The sequence below is a fragment of the Argiope bruennichi genome, chromosome 3 (assembly GCF_947563725.1).
Source record: "Argiope bruennichi chromosome 3, qqArgBrue1.1, whole genome shotgun sequence".
Taxonomy (NCBI): domain Eukaryota; kingdom Metazoa; phylum Arthropoda; class Arachnida; order Araneae; family Araneidae; genus Argiope; species Argiope bruennichi.
This window is the reverse complement of record NC_079153.1, coordinates 56,510,782-56,530,955: the sequence shown is the minus strand read 5'-3', so window position 1 is coordinate 56,530,955 and position 20,174 is coordinate 56,510,782. Positions and strand designations below refer to the sequence as shown.

The following is a 20,174-nucleotide window of genomic DNA, read 5'->3' as shown; positions in this document are numbered from 1 at the left end:
ATGCTTATGTTTAATTTTCTAAAAGTCCTATCTAAATGTTTATCTGGAGCCAAGTATTTAGTTAAACTATTGTGCGTATTATAATTTGTTGTTGAATGAAGAATGCGAGAAATATGAATGTATAAAATTAGACAATTATGAGAGGTTTTTACAAGTAAGATTTTAAAAATATTTTTTTGATTCTTTGAAAATTTTTGTAAGATATTTTAAAGAATAGATTATTTTTCTTATCCACTTAAATTTTAATATGCTTGGAACAAAAATAAAATAAAAGATATTAAATGAAACAAATATACTAATATGTACAGTTGGTATTTTACAAAAAACTCTGGAAATATATTTTTACACAACATTAGTAATATTTTGTTATCACTGTTCCTTATTAATAAGTTTAGAATGTTATATTGCAAACTATTTCAAAAAAAATAAGCAATTTTTATAATCGTAAATTCAGCACCAAGATCTCTAACTAATATTTAAAAAATTAACCTAATTTATTTAAAGAATATAGTTACCAAAAGAGAAATTTTTGTATAAAGTAAATTTTAGGCATAAAAATTCAATATAAGGTCATAATATATGCAAAAGTGCAAAGGAATTTAAGGTTACTAAGTAGCAGATAAATTTATGATATATATAACATCTAATATATAAAAATCTCGTGTCACGGTGTTTGTGTTTGTACTACTCCGAAACGGCTCGACCGATTTTTATGAAATTTTTTATGTATACTTGGTAGGTATGATAATAGGTCGTAAAGTATATTTCATAACGCTAGGTAATTAGGGTGTAACTATCCAATTTTTTTTTTAACATTTTTTTTTTAAATTTGGCATCAAAAAATACCTATAACCACAAATTTTCACCCTCCCACCCCCACCCTCCCATTTTTTAATCGCGATTTTAATATTCTATTATGAACTATATCCTAATAATTAACCCGTCGTTAATAAAGCTCAATGTGTTTGTGTGTGTTGTGTGTGTGTTGACGCTCTACAAACCATACCGTTTTACCTACAGCTGCCAAATTTGGCATGTGTATACCTTGAGGCCGAATATGTGCACCACGGAGAAAGTTTTTTAAATTTTTAATTAGAATTTTAATTAATTAAAAGTCAATCGAAATTTCGGCGTTTTTCCGCTATAACTTTCGAAAATATTTCAGCACAAAATTGATTTTAAGTGATTTAAAGTTCAAAAAATTATCTTTTTAATGATACCAATGCTTTAACCTATAAATTAAGTTCTTATTTTTAATGAATTTTTAAAGATAGATTTTAACCATATTTTTCAACACAATATTTCGCACAAAATAAAAATAAAATTTAACTTGCATTAGCACGTTACGTGTGTATAGGAAAAAATCATCCAATTATTATCTTTTATCAATATGTTGCCATCATAATGATAAAGGCTTAAATTAAAAAATAATAATAATAAATCAACTGTTATTGCAAATTAAGCATACAAAAATGTAATTTCCAGCATGCGTCTGTATAAAATGAAATAAATATGAAATAGGATATTTTATAAAAAGTAAATGCAAAGAAAAGATTTCTATGATCTTTTATAATACCTACATTATCTATATACTTATAATAAAGCTCAATGTGTGTGTGTGTGTTGGCGCTCTACAGGCCAGGTCATTTGACATACAACTACCAAATTTTGTACATGTATACCTTAGAGGTCGGGAATGTGCACCTGGGGTCCCTTTTTTTGAAATTTTAATTATTAATTAAAAACTAACTTTCCCGCCAAAAAAATCTTCCATTTTCCCCACCGCCAAATGAGTAAGGCTTCATTTTTTTTCTGCCAACAGTAATGAGGCTAGAGTTAACATTTTTCGGCGGATTATTTCAAACGATTCTGTTTATTTTCTTAATGTTTTATGCATTTAAAATTAAACATTGTCATTTAATCCATGTTTCAGATTCATTCTGAAGTACTTTTGAATTAAAATAACACAGAATAAAGGAAATTAAAAATGTATAATCTGCATAGCATTACCCCAACTGGCGTAGAAAAATTCACGCATTTGCGTTACCGTAACTGGCGAAGAAAATTCACGCATGCACATTGTGTTCTGATTGTTGACATGGCAACCATTATCAACGGATGATTTAAATTATTTTTAGGTTAGTTGCATGCTTTTGTAAGTAAATTGTATTATGTTAGTTATATATTTTTTGTATATGCTTATAGTTTTAAGTACATCGTTTTGTAAGTAGTTTTTTTAACCTGTTTTCAATGATTTAAATTATTTTTTAGGTTAGTTGCATGCTTTTGTAAGTAAATTGTATTTATGTTAGTTATATATTTTTTGTATATGCTTATAGTTTTAAGTACATCGTTTTTTAAGTAGTTTTTTTAACCTGTTTTCAATGATTTAAATTATTTTTTAGGTTAGTTGCATGCTTTTGTAATTAAATTGTATTTATGTTAGTTATATATTTTTTTGTATATGCTTATGGTTTTAAGTACATCGTTTTTTAATTAGTTTTTTTAAACCTGTTGTCGACCGATTATTTTAAACGATTCATTTTATTTTCTTAGTGTTTGATGCATTTAAAATTAAAAATTGTTAATTAATCGATCTGTTCATGATGAATCTGAGAAAATTTTGTTGATAAATTCTTGAGATATTACATAAATTAAGAAAGATAAGTGCCCATAAAGTTTAAACGATCAGTGACTCTTTTATCCGTAATCATATTATTAAAAAAAATGCTTTGTTTCAGTAAAAAATATTATTATATTAATTGCAGATTAATCATTTACACTTTAATGTAAAGCATAAATTCTACGAGGGGTAACAGAAAATTAGAGAGATGCATATCACGTTATGACTGAAGGCCTTTATAATATTATGAGTGAATTATATGACTATCAAAATTTGAAGTTTTAAAATATTTTGCTGAAGAATCTATTAAAGTTGGAATTACGTAAAATATTTAATGGTACGACCGGAATTTAACCCCCTGCTTGGCGCAATTTTTTAAAATCGCCAACAACGGCCTTGCGAAATGTTCAAAAGCAAAGGAGCAGATGTTCAATTATAGTGCATAATAAAGATTGCCAGCTTTGGCGCATTATCGGAACATGGCGAAGAAGGGGGTTAAACTCCGGTTCAACCTATTTAATTATTAAAATTTAAACGAACATTAAGATTGGCGAACCGGCTGGTCGCCAAAGGCCGCTAGTTAATTCTATAAATCAGTTATACTTAAGGTAAACATGGTTTAATATATATCCTTTCAATTCAATGCCCAATGGCTAATTTGTAAATCTTTAATAATAGAAATGCATGTAGTAAAATTATCTAAATGAAGTAAACAATTATATTTTATATAACTTGAATCTATAAATACTCTAATAAATGACGAATGTTTATTTAGATCCTCTGCTCTGCGAATCATATTTAACAAAATATTCTTGAGAGACTAATATTTAAAATAAAAAGAGTTGCTTTCCAATCAACTAAATCAGTCTCTAAAACTGACTTATTTATGAATATTTGAATATCACTATTTAATAAAAATGAGTGATTTTAGACCACTTCATCGACCGTCTCAAAGATGATATCTCAATCAGCGCCCACTGCTGTGGTGTGGTGTGGAGAGGGGGGTGCCAGCTCAGGTGTCGTCCTCGTCATCTGACCGCGGTTCAAAATTACGAGGTCCGTCCCAAAATAGCTCTAATGTTGCTTCAAACGGGACGTTAATATAACCAAACCAACTCAATCAGCGCCCAGGGTTTCTCAAGACTTATTGGCTTAGAATTGTGAAAATGTTGTTCTAAACTATTCTATTCAAAACTTCATAAATCGATCATATCTGACAGCAAAAGATAGATCATTTACTTATTTAAAATGTCAAGAATATTTCGAGAATATGATCCCTTAGGACCAAAGGACTGTATAAAATTTAGATTTCATAACTGTTTTAAGTATATTTATAGAAACAAACAAAATAAAATATATATATTTAGCGTCATTTAAATCCTTTTGAAAATAAAACTAAAAACTGAATTTTATGATGAATCTTTGTAGAATAATTCTTAAGATGCTACATAAATTATGAAAATGATTCTGTAGTGCACGTATGATTTAAATATTAAACGATTCCGTTTCCAGTACTCATATTTTTTTAAAAAATGAGTGGTTTCAGTAAAAAATGCTTTTTTTATATTGATTGCAGTTTTAATCATTGTCGCTTTAATTTTACAGGCGCTGATGGAAAATTAGAGAGAGAGATAGTACATTTTGGCTTAAGGTCGTTTTAAAAGTATGAGTGAATTATATGACTATCAAAATTTGAAGCATAAAATATTTTGATGAAAAAGCAATTGAAAACACATAAAATATTTGTATGTAACTTGAAATTTTAAGGAGCATTAAGATCGGCGAACCGGCTGGTCGCCAAAGGCGGCTAGTAATATATATTAATTAACATGATAAAATTTATAGGCTAGATGTTATGTGAAAATTGCTTGTTGTATCATGTAGCGTGTATGATATAAAAATGATCCAAAATATTCTGTATGACAAGTCATTGGACATAAGATTTATTAAATTTAGAAATGAGTTATTCCTTGAGTAGTAAATGTTCATAATGAAAGGATGTTCAAATTTTTGAAGGATTTTCAGTTAAAAATAAATCGAAAATTTTGCGTTTTTCCTCAATAACTTCAGAATTTATTATTACACAAAACCCATTTTTATGTTGTTCTAAATTTTAAAAAATTAATTTGTAAGTGAAATCAGTTTTGTTTCCACACATATTTTCTATAATTTTAATAAGTTTCTTTTTCATAATATATTTAATTTTTTATAATTTACAATACTACAATACTTTTCCCATTGTTTTAGTAACTGTATTATTTCGCACATTGCAAGTGTCATTATCATTTCAAATCATACATCATTATCATTTGATCATATCAAATATATCATTTTGAAGCATGTGATCTCTACTATATAATTTAGAGTAAGTTTTAAAATAAAATAAAGATACGCGAATGAAGTCTGAAACAATATCATGCTACCATGTTTTGTACTAAAGGTTTGAATCTGCTTTGCATTTTTAAAAATATTTTTATGCGAGAGTTTTTGAATACTTTTTTGCTGTATCGAACCACAATACTTTTATGTTATAAAAGTTAAAACTGAAATTTTTTGTTATTGTCTGTTTAAATATTTGATTAAAATGGGGAAATTCATTTATTTATTATTGATTTATTTATTTTTAAAATGGAATTATATGAAAGTTGAAGGAAAGCAACTTCTCCAGATGCGATAGCGTGTTTGAACATCAATGAATATATTACAAAGGAAATTATATATGCATTTCAAATGCCCCAAAAGTCACGCAGATGTATTTTTCGAGCTAATGAAAATAGGGAAATGCTGTACATTTGAAACATCACTTCCTGGTTCTTTGCGTGATTAACGGATACTTATAGACTGGGGGTAATGGAATACATTCATGGACTTCATACACAAGCGCAGCAAATGAACCCATAATATCATCACAAATGTGACCGAGTCGTTAAGTCCACCTAAAGCATTGATTTCTGAGTCAGCTTGTGTCTGAATTTTTTAAAATGGTTTATTATTATTATTAATAATATTTTTTTGTTTTCAAAACGGATAGCAACCAGAAAAATATTAGCATAGCTGTATCCTAAATTCAGTTTATAGATAGTACTTCTGTTCAAACACAATTTCGTTACTGCAGTTTTACCTTGTTAGATTTCGAATGATCTCGTGGTCTCAAAATATAAAATGATTGTTGTTTGCTATGTATTTACAGAACAAAATTGAGTTGAAATTGATCTAAGCCTTATGGAAAATAAAACATTTTCTCTAAACTTTTTATTATCATATAATAATTTCTGGTTTATGATCTATTAATTGAATTTTTTCGATTAGTGGAAACAATTTAATGAAATAATTTCCCAATAATAAGCGAAAATTTATATAATTATCAAAGACAGAAAAGAAAGATAATATATTTTGATAATAAAAGTATAAATTATATTAATTAATTCGATTTTTTTTTGCGTTTAATTTTAAAGATAGAAATTTTTTATAATTATGAATTGCAAAAGGAGAAAAATAATCTTGATTAGATGATTGAATTAAAAAAAGAGTAATTTGATTCTGTGAAATCAGTTTTAAAAACTCCTTTATACACAAAAAGAAGATAGCTTTTCAGCTAAATTATTTTCAGATTTCAAACAATAAATGTGAAAAGAATTATGAAGCACAAAACATAATCAGAGACCCAAAATTTATGAATGTTTTAAGTTAAAGTTGCAGATATAATAACAGAAAAAGATTTTGAAAAGTCGTTTTCTACTAGCAAATCATTGTAAGATTTTCGTACAATGAAACGTTGTTTTCTCTTCTTCTCTCGGCTCTCAAAAATGATTTCTTTTTTTTGATTGATTATTGAAATTAAGCACTTGGCAAAGTATTTACCCAAAGTACTTAGTTCATTGATGTGAACGCATTTATAATTCACATATTTGGAATAATCTTGAATATTTTGTTTGTCATTTTTAGTACTGGATATAAAAATATTGTGAGATTAAATGACGCTTGAAAAAGTTACATAAAGCTGCATATATGAAATGCAGCATTTAGTCACGAGTAAATACAACTCTTAAACTAAATTAATTTAAATATATTAATATTATAATTAACTGTAAATTAAATTATTAAACTATAATAAAATTTATAATCTTCTTTGACAAATCATTGGGCAGTATGTGCATTGTTTTAGAAGCAAGGAAAGTTGTCTACAGAAATATAATAAATATTAAAAATCATCTGTTATATATTAAAAAGAAAAATAATTATTTTCTATCAAAAGAATGCGAAATCAAAAATCGCAAATGTGTGAAGTGAGGATAGAAATGATCTAATTAAATTGAAATTGTAATTACATTTGTAATGCATTTTAATCTTCATTTTTTTTACTCAGACTTTTAAAATTTTTGATAATTTTTTCTTTTTAATGATAAAGCATTTATTTTGCATTTATAATTTTCAGATATTTATTCAACTCACCAAAGCGTATACCTATTTCAATTTTTAAGAGAGAAGTTAGAATTTTATAAAAATTCTGAAGACTTTTTTAAAAACCAAACTACTTAGTAATCCTAAACTTTCAATGCTACTCGCAAACACCTTTACAAAATTGGGCAATATTCCCTTAGTTTATATCAATACTATTTATCATTTACAAAAATATTAAACAGTAATATAAAATTTAACTATAAAACATATTAATTTCTGTTACTATTCTAGAATAAATATTCTAATTCACATATTGTCTATATATTTAATATTCAATTTGAATATTAAATAAACTTTTCGCATTTGCAATATTGCCAAGAATAAATATTTATTAGTTATTTGTCTTTTTGTGGTGATTTTGATTCTTTATTTTAATTACTCTTTTTTTAAAATCAAAAGTGGTTGTTTAGACCCAGTGGATGATTTAGGTATTTTATGGCTCTATGACATTGCATAATATGAGATCGATCTTTTAATAAAATGGTCAGTTTTCAAGGCATTCTTATTTTAGTTGACATGTTTATGATTTATATTAAATTAATTTTTTTTTACCAGAGTAATTTTTGTAAAAATGTACGTCTATTTCTTTATTTTGGAATCCTGGATGTGAGACATCCATGTTTTAATTTATTGCTTTCTCTTTAATTTATTTACAATAGTACTTGTTTCTGTATCAATAGTTTTTATTTCCTTTTTCTTATTTCTAATACAAGACAGTTAATTTTTTGCATTTTAATTATTTTTTCTTTTAGTCTTTATTGTATATAATTCGTAATTATGAATATTACTGATTTTTAAAATTAATAGTTCTCGAATTGATACTAATCAATACTATTTGATCAATATTTCGTTAAAGTAATATATGAATTAAAAGGCAAGAGTTCTAAAAGGATTAAAGCTATTATATTGTCACCGTGAACAAATAATTATACAAAATTTCAGATTTCCATTTCATCAGAAATTGAACAATAAATAAATTACAAAATTCCATCTTCACACATACAAAGCATTTTAAAATAAGTAAAACAATCAGACATACAGGATTACAATAATAAATGTTTAAAAGTTTAAAAGGATACTTCCAAAAGGACATTTATTTTACCCAAATTAAAAAAATAAAAATAATTGAATAAAATGAGTAACATTTAAAAATAATTTTTTTCATTATGTTTTGAGAAAAATGCAACGCAAAAATTTCGATTTTATTTTTATCGTTGTCAGATCTTTCTAAATTAATTCTAGATATTCTTCTCAAATGCACTTATATTTTTGATCTTGTCCAGCAGATGGCGCTAAAAATAGCAGATGATTCTTTTTACCTTCACATTGAAGTCATCCACTTCCATATGAAAGATCGAAAAAAAAGGGGGGGGGGCTCACAAAACAATGTCAATACAACAATTTATTGATAAATCCAGAGTTTCATAAAAATGTTTTCAGGTTTAATTTTAATTCGAACATGTGCAATCATTAAAATTATACGAATAATTATTCCTTGATTTCAGTGTTTGTTTCTTTGCTGAGTATACCAAAAAAGTCAAATAAGAATTAAATAGACCACGATTTTTGAAATTCTAGCATTTTGTAACCAGACATTTTTTGAAATATGTAAATTATTTCTTGTCTATTGATATAAAGAAATGTAATGTTTCAATGTAAAGATAAATATATCGTTTTATTGTACAAAAACTCCATACACAATATTTATAAATTAACTTTACATTATGAAATAAGATCTAATGTAATCTTGTATTTCTCTTTCAGTGATGGATGCAACGGGAAAACCATCTGGAGGTCTTATGGAAGGGACATCCACAGCTCTGGGAGATTATGATGAATGCTTGGATGTGAGATCCCCCGCGGGGTATCCGGTCACTGGAGAGTACTGTTTGTTGGAAATAAAGCCACCCGGATCAATCGTCGATGCTATGAAAGAGTATCAAGTCAACAAGGAAAGAACTAACCACTCTATAGCAAACACAAAATCTGTAACTATGATATCTCTTCTCCTGATTCCAATTTGGGTTTTTAACTTAAGTCGTTAGAACAATACATCTTTTTTCGTGTAGTATAAATAAGGATTACAATGGTTGTATACAATACTATAGCCAGTGAGTTATAGAAGTCTTGGTCACCACGAAGACAGATTGTTGGTGCGTTTATATTGCTTTTTAAAGCCGGACATGAGGGGAAGGAAAAAATCCACAAAACTCTGAATCCCATTTATATTTACTGAGAAATTGATGACAACTAAAAGGGAAAAAAATGCAGTTATTCCCCGATGCCATGTAACATGGCAGTGCCATTTGTTACATATAACAGAAAATACGTAATTCTAATGGAAAAACAGCACTGGTTCGTGGTTTAATATGCTTACTACTTACACTGCATAAAATTTATATATATATTGATATAAACATGTTATCACAGAATATAATTCCATTTCAAATAATTAAAGGCAAATTCATCATCATTTTATAGCGTTTTTGCGTTCATTTGGCGTTTATTTTTCTTCACTTGTAAATTCCATGTGATCTCTTTTCAGTTATTGTCGATCCATTATATCTTAGCCATTGCTATTTAGGGTTGTTGGCTCGAGGTCGTAAATTTCTGCTGTAGTCAGACATCTTTATATAATAATGTGACCTTTTTGCAACCTTGTCGCAAAAGGCTGTCGTAAGAGAATTATTTTCTTTCCTTCTTCATTAAAAATGACAGGGAACAATACAAAATGGATGAATATTTTCCGTAATTGCAATCAAACGCATCTATATTATTAAGACTAGGCTATTCTTTTATAGATTTCTGATTAAAAGTAGCAAACTGCCCGTAATTTTGTACAGTTTATTATGTGTTCATTTTGTTTTTAAAATCTTTCCTAAGAGCTCTATAATACGTTAAGTTTGAATTTTTTTGAAACTACACAGCATTAACTGAAAACATTAAACTGAGATTGAGTAGAATTAAAAAAAAAAAAAAATCTGGATCATATTTCAAAAATATCTGAATACGTTGATGTTTATGTTCTTTCATCAGGATTAAACCATACAAGTGAAAACTGTAAGAACAGCTTTCTGTAGTTGACAGTTTCGTAAAATTATAAATTTGTTTTATGAATATTCATAAAACTGCTGATTTATATGTTATTTGAACGTAATAAAATATTATACTTATGCAAAATATTATAGCATTTTATTTATTTAACTTTATAATAAATATTTTTCACACTTATTCAAAATATTTATTTTTGCAACAAAATTTTCTGAAATATATAATTTTAATAAATATAAGTAATAATATAACTTTAATTTCTCTTTCAAAAATTTCTTTTTAGTTTATTGGTTTTCTACAAAAGGTTCGCACCAATCCTGATCATGTGATATTCAGGTTAGGTATTTGTGTGCCATCGTCATGTTCAGAGAAAGCCATCCAGAGTTTATTAGATCTCGGTAAGTTAATATTTAAGTGAAGTTAGAAATAGACAATTTTAACTAAAAATCGACAGTTTATTTACTTACTCTCTTACCTTATATTAAATGCTAATAATCTTGATCTCATCTCCCACAAAAAATGGAGGACTATTTTTTTTTTTCAATTTATGTTTACACTTTATGAAAAATCGTTTTTGATATTCTTTTTATTAATAATATTTTGAACAGAAATAATTCTATAGTGTTTAAACAATTTGCTTTGCATATTGTATCTAGAATTTTAATAGATGGCTATTTCGAGTAAGATGTAGTTAACTGAGATATTAAAAAATTGTATATAATTTATTTGGTAACAAAATATGAATTTCAAAGGAATGAAAATAAAAAAAAGGAGTTGCTAATTGAGAAAAGATCTTGGAAATTTTATCCTTAATCGATTATAAAGTAACATTTGAAATGAGATTATAATCAATGGTTCTAAATACTTGAAATAAAAGTCACTTTACTGTTAAACCTCGAATGTTATTTATATACAAGAAGATTTTTCTGAAATTAATTCTTGGACAGGTGTATAAACACGCACACAAAGTGTAAATAATAGAAACTAAAATATTGACATGCATACACCTTTTTTAAATCCAAAGCAAGAACTCATATAAAAGATATATATATATATATATATATATATATATATATATATATATATATATATATATATATATATATATATATATATATAAATTCTTTCGCTTTTTTTAAAGAAAAATCTTGGCCGAAGACAGAGAAGAAACTTTGAATTTTTAATTTCGTTTTATTTCATCCCGGGAGGCATGATTTATGTACACGCATAAGCGACGAGCACATCAACATAGAAAGACACAGAGCGAAAAAGGAAAAGCTGATGAAAGTTTTATCTCTGTGAATATTTTGACAGGGTTTTCTACACGTGTCGAAGTTATGTAAGGGAATTATAGGGAACTTCAAAAAGAATTTGTTTAGGTCAGCAATTTTTTATCCCTTCACTCGGAGAATGGGAACTGCTGACGAAAGCATTTCTACAGAGCTTTCTGTTGCTTTAATTAAATAGAAAAAGTGGAATGGTACCAGAAAATAAAAGCATATTTTCGAATGAAAATATGTGCTGAATTGAGCTAAAAATTAGGAAATTAATTAAGTTTAAATTAGATTTTAAAATATCATTACACACACACATAATTATGGTATCATATTATTACAAGCAACTGAAATCTTGCACCATAGAGGGATTTAAGTTTTTGTTTACTTATGGTTGATGGTTTTATTTATGCTTGAATTAAATCAATATTCTAGATTAGAGCGAATTCATTTGCGCATTCCTTATGATGCTTTTAAGCACCATTTGCATTGCCTATCATACAATATGTATAAAATTTGTCACATATGTCGTTTCAATATCTTTTTTTAATAATGCTATACTTTTTATAAACAAAAGTTTATCTATAATTTTTGTCAAGAAAATTCTTTTTTCACATATAAATTATGTTTATTTTTCTTAGCATTTGAAGACTTCGATCTACCAATAAAAGTAGCTCATTGTGATTATAAATATGAATTTATTTTCGAGACATACGAAATTGTGATTATGTAAGTATTTTCTGAAATGATAGATCAATTATGAAGAATAAATAAAAAATACACTGAATTTGTTATTAATATGCATCAATAAAATTTATTGTTTATTAAGTAGACTTTTTATAGGAATACAAATAATTCTCATGGTTTTCATGACACGCCTTCGAGAAAATTACATCACATTTATTCGGATCACTGTTCCTAGAGCTAAAAATCATGGGTAATTCAAATGTTTATATATTTTCAAGTTTAGTTTAGTTTAGTTATATTAACGTTCCGTTTTGAAGCAACACTAGGGCTATTTTGGGACGAACCTCGTAATTTTGAACCGTGGTTAGGTGACGAGGACGACACCTGAGCTGGCACCCTAAAACTATTTGGTGGGTCTATGATAAACATGGTCCAACCGGCTCGATAACGGATAATACGAACTCAAATTGCAAAAAGCATGCAAAACATACACAAAAGCAAATAAATCAAATAAACAGCAACACAGAAACAGAAAATTGATAATAAACAATTATAACAGCGTAAAGCTCTCAAAGAGAACTCGTTTACTTACTCGTTAGAGCTTAATTCTTCTGACTAACTGCGTTTTGTCTCTCGGATTTTTATAATTTCTATGACAGAACAAAGAAAATTTTAGAAAGATATCACTTGTTCCTTATCGATATATCGTCAAAATTCCAGCAATTTCAGAAACTTTTTATTTTGTCACTTAAGTCACCAAATTTGCCATCCAACATTCATTCAGTATCTATTAAAACTATCTAAAAACTTTACTTTCTTACTATGTCGGTGACTATGCAGGGAATCAATATTACAATTTTGTAACAATGTACATCGGCTGATTTACAGATAGGCAGTCTATATATAAGTCTATAGGTAGTCTATATATTCTTATAACTTATATAAGTTATAAGAAAAATATTAAAAGAACGGAGAAAATTTTTATTTTCCCCAAACTACCTTACAATCGGAGACAAAAAAATAACTGAAATTAAATGAATTATCATTTTGTCGTAACGAACAACTTTTGTTTTGAAAAGTTTTTGATAGATTCAATTGGTTAGAAGTAATGGGCTGAAAAATGATTTTCAATTCTTAATACCGACCGCTTTTTAACCTAAGTATGTGGCATATTGTTGGAAAAAACTCTCATCAATTGTAATCGATTTTATTCTCAAAGTCGAATCATGATGAAATTAGAGGGGAAAATTACGGAGAGGGTGAGATATTTTTTTCTTTCAAGGAGTTTTACATCGTCTTCCTATTATAGGCATTTTTTTTAAATTTTTGATTGATTTAGAGGTCAAAGGTTTTCCATTATAAAGGTGATAGAAACTGTTATTGGGAATTCATCACCTAACTTCAAAGTAACTCATACTGAAGCTCTTCATATTCCTTTTTGAGAAATTGACATGGGTAATTTTTCTCACTTATTACCCACAGAATTTCACAATCTGTTAACTTTTTTTCCTCACATAACCATCTACTGTTTCGAAAACCAACTTTTCACTCATAACCATCTACTGTTTATTTATAAACCCTAATTTGTAAATAAGGAAAGCTTTACTTTATAAAATGATGATTTAAATTTTGATCAAAATATTTACTGAAAATTAAATGAGTTTATTACCTAATGAGTTTGAAATCTAATGATTGTTTATATACAATATTAAAAATGTTCAAAAAATTTGCTTAACAACCTCTGTATAAAAAGACAGATGGAGAATTTATTTCAATTATATTGGGGACTCACGAAAAGTTTAAATTAGACTAAATCAGTGTAATAATTAAATTGAATCAGCACAATAGATAAGTTAATATCAATCAATCTTACTAAAGTTTATTTAAATAAAATTTATAATTAAATTATATATTTAATTAATAATTATATCAATTAATTAATTTATAATTATATCAATTAATTTATAATTATAAATAATTTTTATAATTAAAGCAAACATATAATTCCATTTTCTTGAATTTTTTTAGATCATTCATCTTGCTTCTCATCGCTCTCGTGATATTTGGTACTGTTGTTTCAGCAGTTAATACTCATAAAAATATATCTACAGATACTTCATCTGATAAAGACGGGAACTCTAGTAAGTATGTTTCTATTGATGTAAGCTTTTTTTATAAATTGATCATTTGAGTAAATTAATTTTCATACCGTTACTTTGTAAAATTTATAACTGTCATTGAATTTTAGTAAGAATCGATAAAATATGTTCCACATTCTTGGAATTTTGACAAAATTTTATAGTTATGAAGCAGATATTGCAATAATTAAAATATTTACAAAAAAAAGTTTCTTTATTATAGTATTTTCTCTACCGATAAATTTGGCTAAAATTTTATTTAAAATTTTGTACATTTGTTATTTTCTTCTTTCTAAAAATAAATTATATTCTAGAAATTTCTTCTGCCCGTTGATGTTATATTTATTATAACTTTATCATTATTTTTGAACATAGCAATTATTTTTACTTATAAAATTGACTTTCCTATGAAAAAAATATAATAGAAAGATATACAGTGGCTCAAACACTTGAGAGTACACTTTACTTTTACTTGATAAATTCGACTTCCAATATAAATAACACATTACCGAGAAGTGAAAACATGTTTTTATTTTTAGCCATAACAAATGGTTTAATTTAGAGTAAAAGTAAAGAAAAATCAATTAAAAAATTCTAAATTGAAAAATTTCAGAAACATTTAAAATAAACATATGCAGATTTTTGTCTCAAAAAATTGAGAGTACGCCAATCAAATTTTTGCAATATCTCGCATAGAAACAAAGTGTTACTGTTAAGTTGCATGTCTTTTGGCTCCTATAACGGGCTCTATACGTCATGGTACCGATTCGACCCATTTTCGGCGGTATCTGAAGATATTTTATCCCATTTTTCATGCAACATTTATTTTAAAAAGACTCTGTTTTTAATTTTGTGTTTTTGAACCACCTTTTCGAGTATGGCCCACGAATATTCAATGGCATTGATGTCGCGGTACTGTGGTGGTATGTTTAAGTGCTGTTTACAATGAAAAAGACACCATATTTTGACGTTACGTGCATTCTGTTTGGGATCATTGTCCTGTTAGAAAATGGAATTTCCATCTAAACCTACATTTTTTACACTTAATCATTATAACTTTTTGAATAAAATATAAAAGATTAAATATGTAGGAATATTTTTCAATCTTGCACATCATGTCAATCTTTCTGTTTCTGATTAAAATAAATGAACAATAGGAATGATGTTGATGATGTTGTGCAGTAAGGGTTTTTGTTGTTGTTGTTGTCCTTTATACTTGTAGGACTGTCACTGTGGCTTGGACTCAAAGTGGTTACTTCAAGAGGCATTCTCTGTATTTTGAATACATTGAATGAATGCCTTATTGAAATGATAAGCGTTTCTTATTGAATTGATAATTTTTCGCATTTTCTGCTCTATCTGAAAGTTATACGACTCTGAAATTCATTAAAATATGTTGGAAATATTTTAAAGATCCAATCGGAAATTTTTACTAACACGGCTATGATTTCAACATTTCCTCGTTTTAGTCTGTATTAATAGAATAGTCAGAAAGAATATCTGAAAGTCGTCGGTTGCATTGTTTATTCCAGTAATTAAGTATACAAGACCAAATTAGAAATGTCATCTATAAAGCTCCGCTTATGGTGGGATGCTATGCACATAAATGCTCTTAATTCAATAATGAAAAATTGAATATTCAAGTTAACAGATAGGACACCATATAAACTAAAATCAAATACCCTAATGATTTTCTATCTCAATATAATATGACATGCGCTCTAATTTTTAAAAATAATTTGTGCCTTTTCATTTTGTAATCGCAATTATTTTCCATTTAAAAGAACACTTTGATATTTTGCCATTCTATTTACTTTAATTCTCAGTTATTTAAATAAATTACGACATATTGATTTTTTAGCCTTCATTTTAACTATTATATGAGTTGTCTACAATGGAATCTATTCTGACTTAAACGGAGGAAAAGATGCAGTTAATTATATTTTTATCATCAACCAAATCGGAATTTTCTTATTTCCTATTTCTAATATAACAAATTCACAATTTTTTTTCGTTTTAAATTTCTAAAGAGGCCGAGATAAAAAAACACAATTTATCGCTTCTTCCACTCAGTACATTTAAAAGGTGAATTTCTACCAATATAAATCGAAATTCAAATATCTGGAATAGAATAAATATTATTAGAATTTTTTTCTCCAAATTTATAATTTTTTAAGCATTGCTTAAAGCAAGATTTCACATCAAATGATTTGTGATAAAGGAAGAATTTAAGACCAAAAATATTTTAAAACTCATTCACGGGCATCTGGCAATGTAGAAAAGATATTTCAGTTATTCCATACAGTTTCATAAGGTATGAATTATTATGCAAGATTATACAAAATTCAACATATAAGTAGTCAGGAGGAGTTAAAAAATACAAAATGGAAAGCAAAAATCACATAGGAAGAAGGTATGACCAGAAATGCTAAATAGGTGAATTGAAGGACACTATTTTCCTGTATTGGAATTGGATTCCTGCACTGATTTATAAGAATTCATTTAGCATTTGCAGTTCTAATTTATAAGGAAGTCGCTACAAATAAATCACAAAGGGATGATTTTTCTGAAATTGTTCGCAAATGTATATGCAATCGTTTGTGAAACGTTCGTTATTGTAAATGATAAGATAGTCTAGAAGTTGTTATGAAGTTGGACGTGTACATGTACAGTTGCCATTGATTTATTATTTCTGGATCTTAATGAATTTTCCAGTTTATTCGGATGAAGTTTACATCATATGTTCGCAGATGAAAACATGCCTTTGTTTATCCAGTTGACTTCCAAGGAGTTTAGTAAATTGTAGCTCATTTCTAATGGATTATTTGCTGCGTGTAAAAAATTGTAACATTAAAGCCTTTTTTTTAAAAAAAAAAAACGCTTTTATTTAATTAAATTATTTGGTATTTGTGACAATGGAATTTTGCGATCTATTTTCCTTTATTTCCTGATATGCTTGAGATTTGAAAGTTTCTGTGCTTATATGTTCTCGATGATGATTTTTTTGTGTAATAATCATCGAGATTATGTGTTTTCAGAACATAATTATGAATGAATTAATTTATTAATGTGGATTTTCAATGCTAAAATAGCTTTCTTTTGTGCTTTCAGTACACTCCACTACTTAGATGCTAAATTTTGATTCACGTGTATTTTTCTGTTACAGCATTTAACTAGATTATACATTTATGATGATTTATATAATTTAACATTCACTGCGTTTCAAAAGTATCTTGACCTACTCCCAAGTGTTGAATTCATACAGCAATTAATATTAGCATAACGCTAGAAAATTTGTTTACATTGTATAAAATTTAAAAAAAAATATGAATTATAAAATATTTAATTTCTTTTAAACGGTAGAATCTAGAATATTAGCCATGATATTAATTTCAAAAATGTTTCTATCAAAAGATATACGACTATAAAATAACACTTTCTATTTATAGGTACTGAAACATCGGAAACTCAATACCATTGTTTTCATCGATGCGTGGATGCTTTTTCGAAGCTGTCTTTGTGTCATAACATAAAAAGATTACTCAACTGTGATTCCGAGGGGGACGCGTCTGATGTCATAAAAGGAATGAAAGTATTGACGATCATATTTGCAATTTTTACTCACACTTATGCTTTGCCACATCCTCTGCATTTGTATAGATTTCGTGAGTACTTCTACACATCATCTTTTTTTTTTTGATTGAATAGTTGTAGTCTGATAGTTGTCATTTTAATGAGGATTGTAACTACCTATGAATACGTGTTAGAATGACGCTTTCATAAACATTTCATTGTTTGACATTTTTGTTTTTAATTTATATGTGTCTTTTATTACAATTTCTTTTATCTCAGCTGAAACCCGTCACTAAACGTATAAATACTAGGTCACACGACAGTTAATTGGTTACGAGATGTATTAAAAACGATTTTTTTCTTTAATCTGTTGTTCCATTTTTGTTCAATACATTTTTAAAGAGTGTACCCATTTTGTATATCGTTGGAATATTAATTTTCAATCAGCTTTTACAGTTGAACTAACTCTATTTGCAGAATTACCATCTGATTGCTCTATTAGGATTCTTTGAATTTTATTCATATATCTTATTTGATCTATCAAGTTTCCACAAAATCGATTTTCACTGTCATCGCAATATTTTTTTTTACTGTTTATCTCGAGAAGTATATCATATTTCTTATGGCCTCACTTTTTATCTCAATTAAAAAAATAATTTTTAGCTCTTACTTTTAATCAAACTATTCAAGTGTTTGAAGAAATTGGTGAGTTTTGATTTGTGGTGAAAAGCTTATAAGCCAGTTAATTGCTTTTGTCTTGTGGTCTTGTTACTCGGCTGCGAACCACAAGGTCCTAGGTTTTATCCTTGCGCGTCACAATCCGCTACATTGGTGATCTCGGACAATGAGACTTCAACCTTCGTACAGCTGTTGTGGCGCCATCTACCCACAGTTAACCAAAGTCGTCAGATTCACTTGAGGCAGCAACACAAAGTCATCAGACTCACTTGAGGCAACAACACACACACACACACACACACACACACACACACACACACACACACACACACACACACACACACACACACACACACACACACACACACATAAAAGGCCGTAGCAACACAAAGCCGTCAAACTCACTTGGCGCAACAACATCAGCAACAGCAACCACTCACCCACACACGCTCGCCATAACGCTTGAAGCTTTCAAATAGGTACAGGCACATTAGATAACAGCTAATATATCACCACTCAACAGCCATATCGTTCATCTCACCTCCGACTCCCTGGAGGGAGAGTACTGTGGAGAAAAGCTTATATGCCAGTTAACAGCTACGAAACACGGGCAATTGCTTTTGTCTTGTGGTCTTGTTACTCGGCTGCGAACCACTAGGTCCCAGGTTCTATCCTCGCTCATAACAAACCGCTACAGATTCATGAGCAACTGGATTTCACCCGACATTTCGTCGACGCGTTATTTCAGACTACAAGAAATTTTTAAGACTTCAATACGGATGATATAGCATCTACTCCTAAGAACTTTATTTTTAAGTGATTGGATACAATAGAAGTAAAGTCTCTTGATTACCATCAAAATAGTCACGGAAGGATAGCAAAAAAAGAAATGCATGAATAATATTCATTTTTTTTTTGCCCTTATTTGTTACAAGAAACTTGATGTAGGTGTATTTCATAACATTTATTATATTTTTGTTTGTAAAATAGTTTCATAAATCTACATCATATGTTCGCAGATGAATGAATGTCTTTGATATTTCAATTGGCTTCCAAGGAGTATTGTAAATTGTAGTTCATTTTGACTGGAATATTTGTTGTCTGAAACGAATTGTAACATTAAGATATTTTTTATACACTTTTATTTAACATGAATTGTTTGATATTCGTAACAATGGAATTTTGAAATCAATTTTTCACTTATTTCCTGATGAGATTAAAGTTTTAAAGCTTCTGCACTTGTGTGTTCTCAATGACTAATTGTTATTTTTTTATGTTTTCAAAACATAATTAAGAAGGAATGAATTAATTTATGTAGATTTTGATTCTTTTTCGAAAATTCGAAAAAAATGGCGTAAAAAATCTCATATTATTCGTAAGAAGAAATAACAAATTAAAGACTAAAAAGTAGAAAAAATTGAAATAAAAAGAATTCTGCTTTTAAATACATTTATAAAAGTGTATTTTAAAAGTCTATTTTTATTTAAACTTTTGTACATCTGCTTTTAGAAATATTTTGATGCATATTTATATAACTTGGATTATTTCGTGCTTAAAACAATGGAATTTTAGAATCAAATTTTCAGTCCTTTCCTGATGTTACAATTTTGGTATATTATGCAAATGTATTTTTTCTCGATGATAATTCACACTTTTAACACTACTATTATTTAACTATGAATAAATCAA

At 27.7% G+C, this 20,174-nt stretch overlaps 1 protein-coding gene across 1 annotated transcript in view; it reads left to right on the top strand.

Moving 5' to 3' along the window:
* The window catches only part of LOC129963631 (O-acyltransferase like protein-like), a 69,604-nt gene that overhangs the window by 7,845 nt on the left and 41,585 nt on the right, over positions 1–20,174 (top strand). Inside the window, exons 2-6 of the mRNA XM_056078114.1 lie at positions 8,849–9,072; positions 10,419–10,533; positions 12,051–12,138; positions 14,125–14,237; positions 17,684–17,899. Of these exons, the coding sequence (XP_055934089.1) occupies positions 8,849–9,072; positions 10,419–10,533; positions 12,051–12,138; positions 14,125–14,237; positions 17,684–17,899 (756 nt within the window). The remainder of the gene's footprint in view (positions 1–8,848; positions 9,073–10,418; positions 10,534–12,050; positions 12,139–14,124; positions 14,238–17,683; positions 17,900–20,174) is intronic.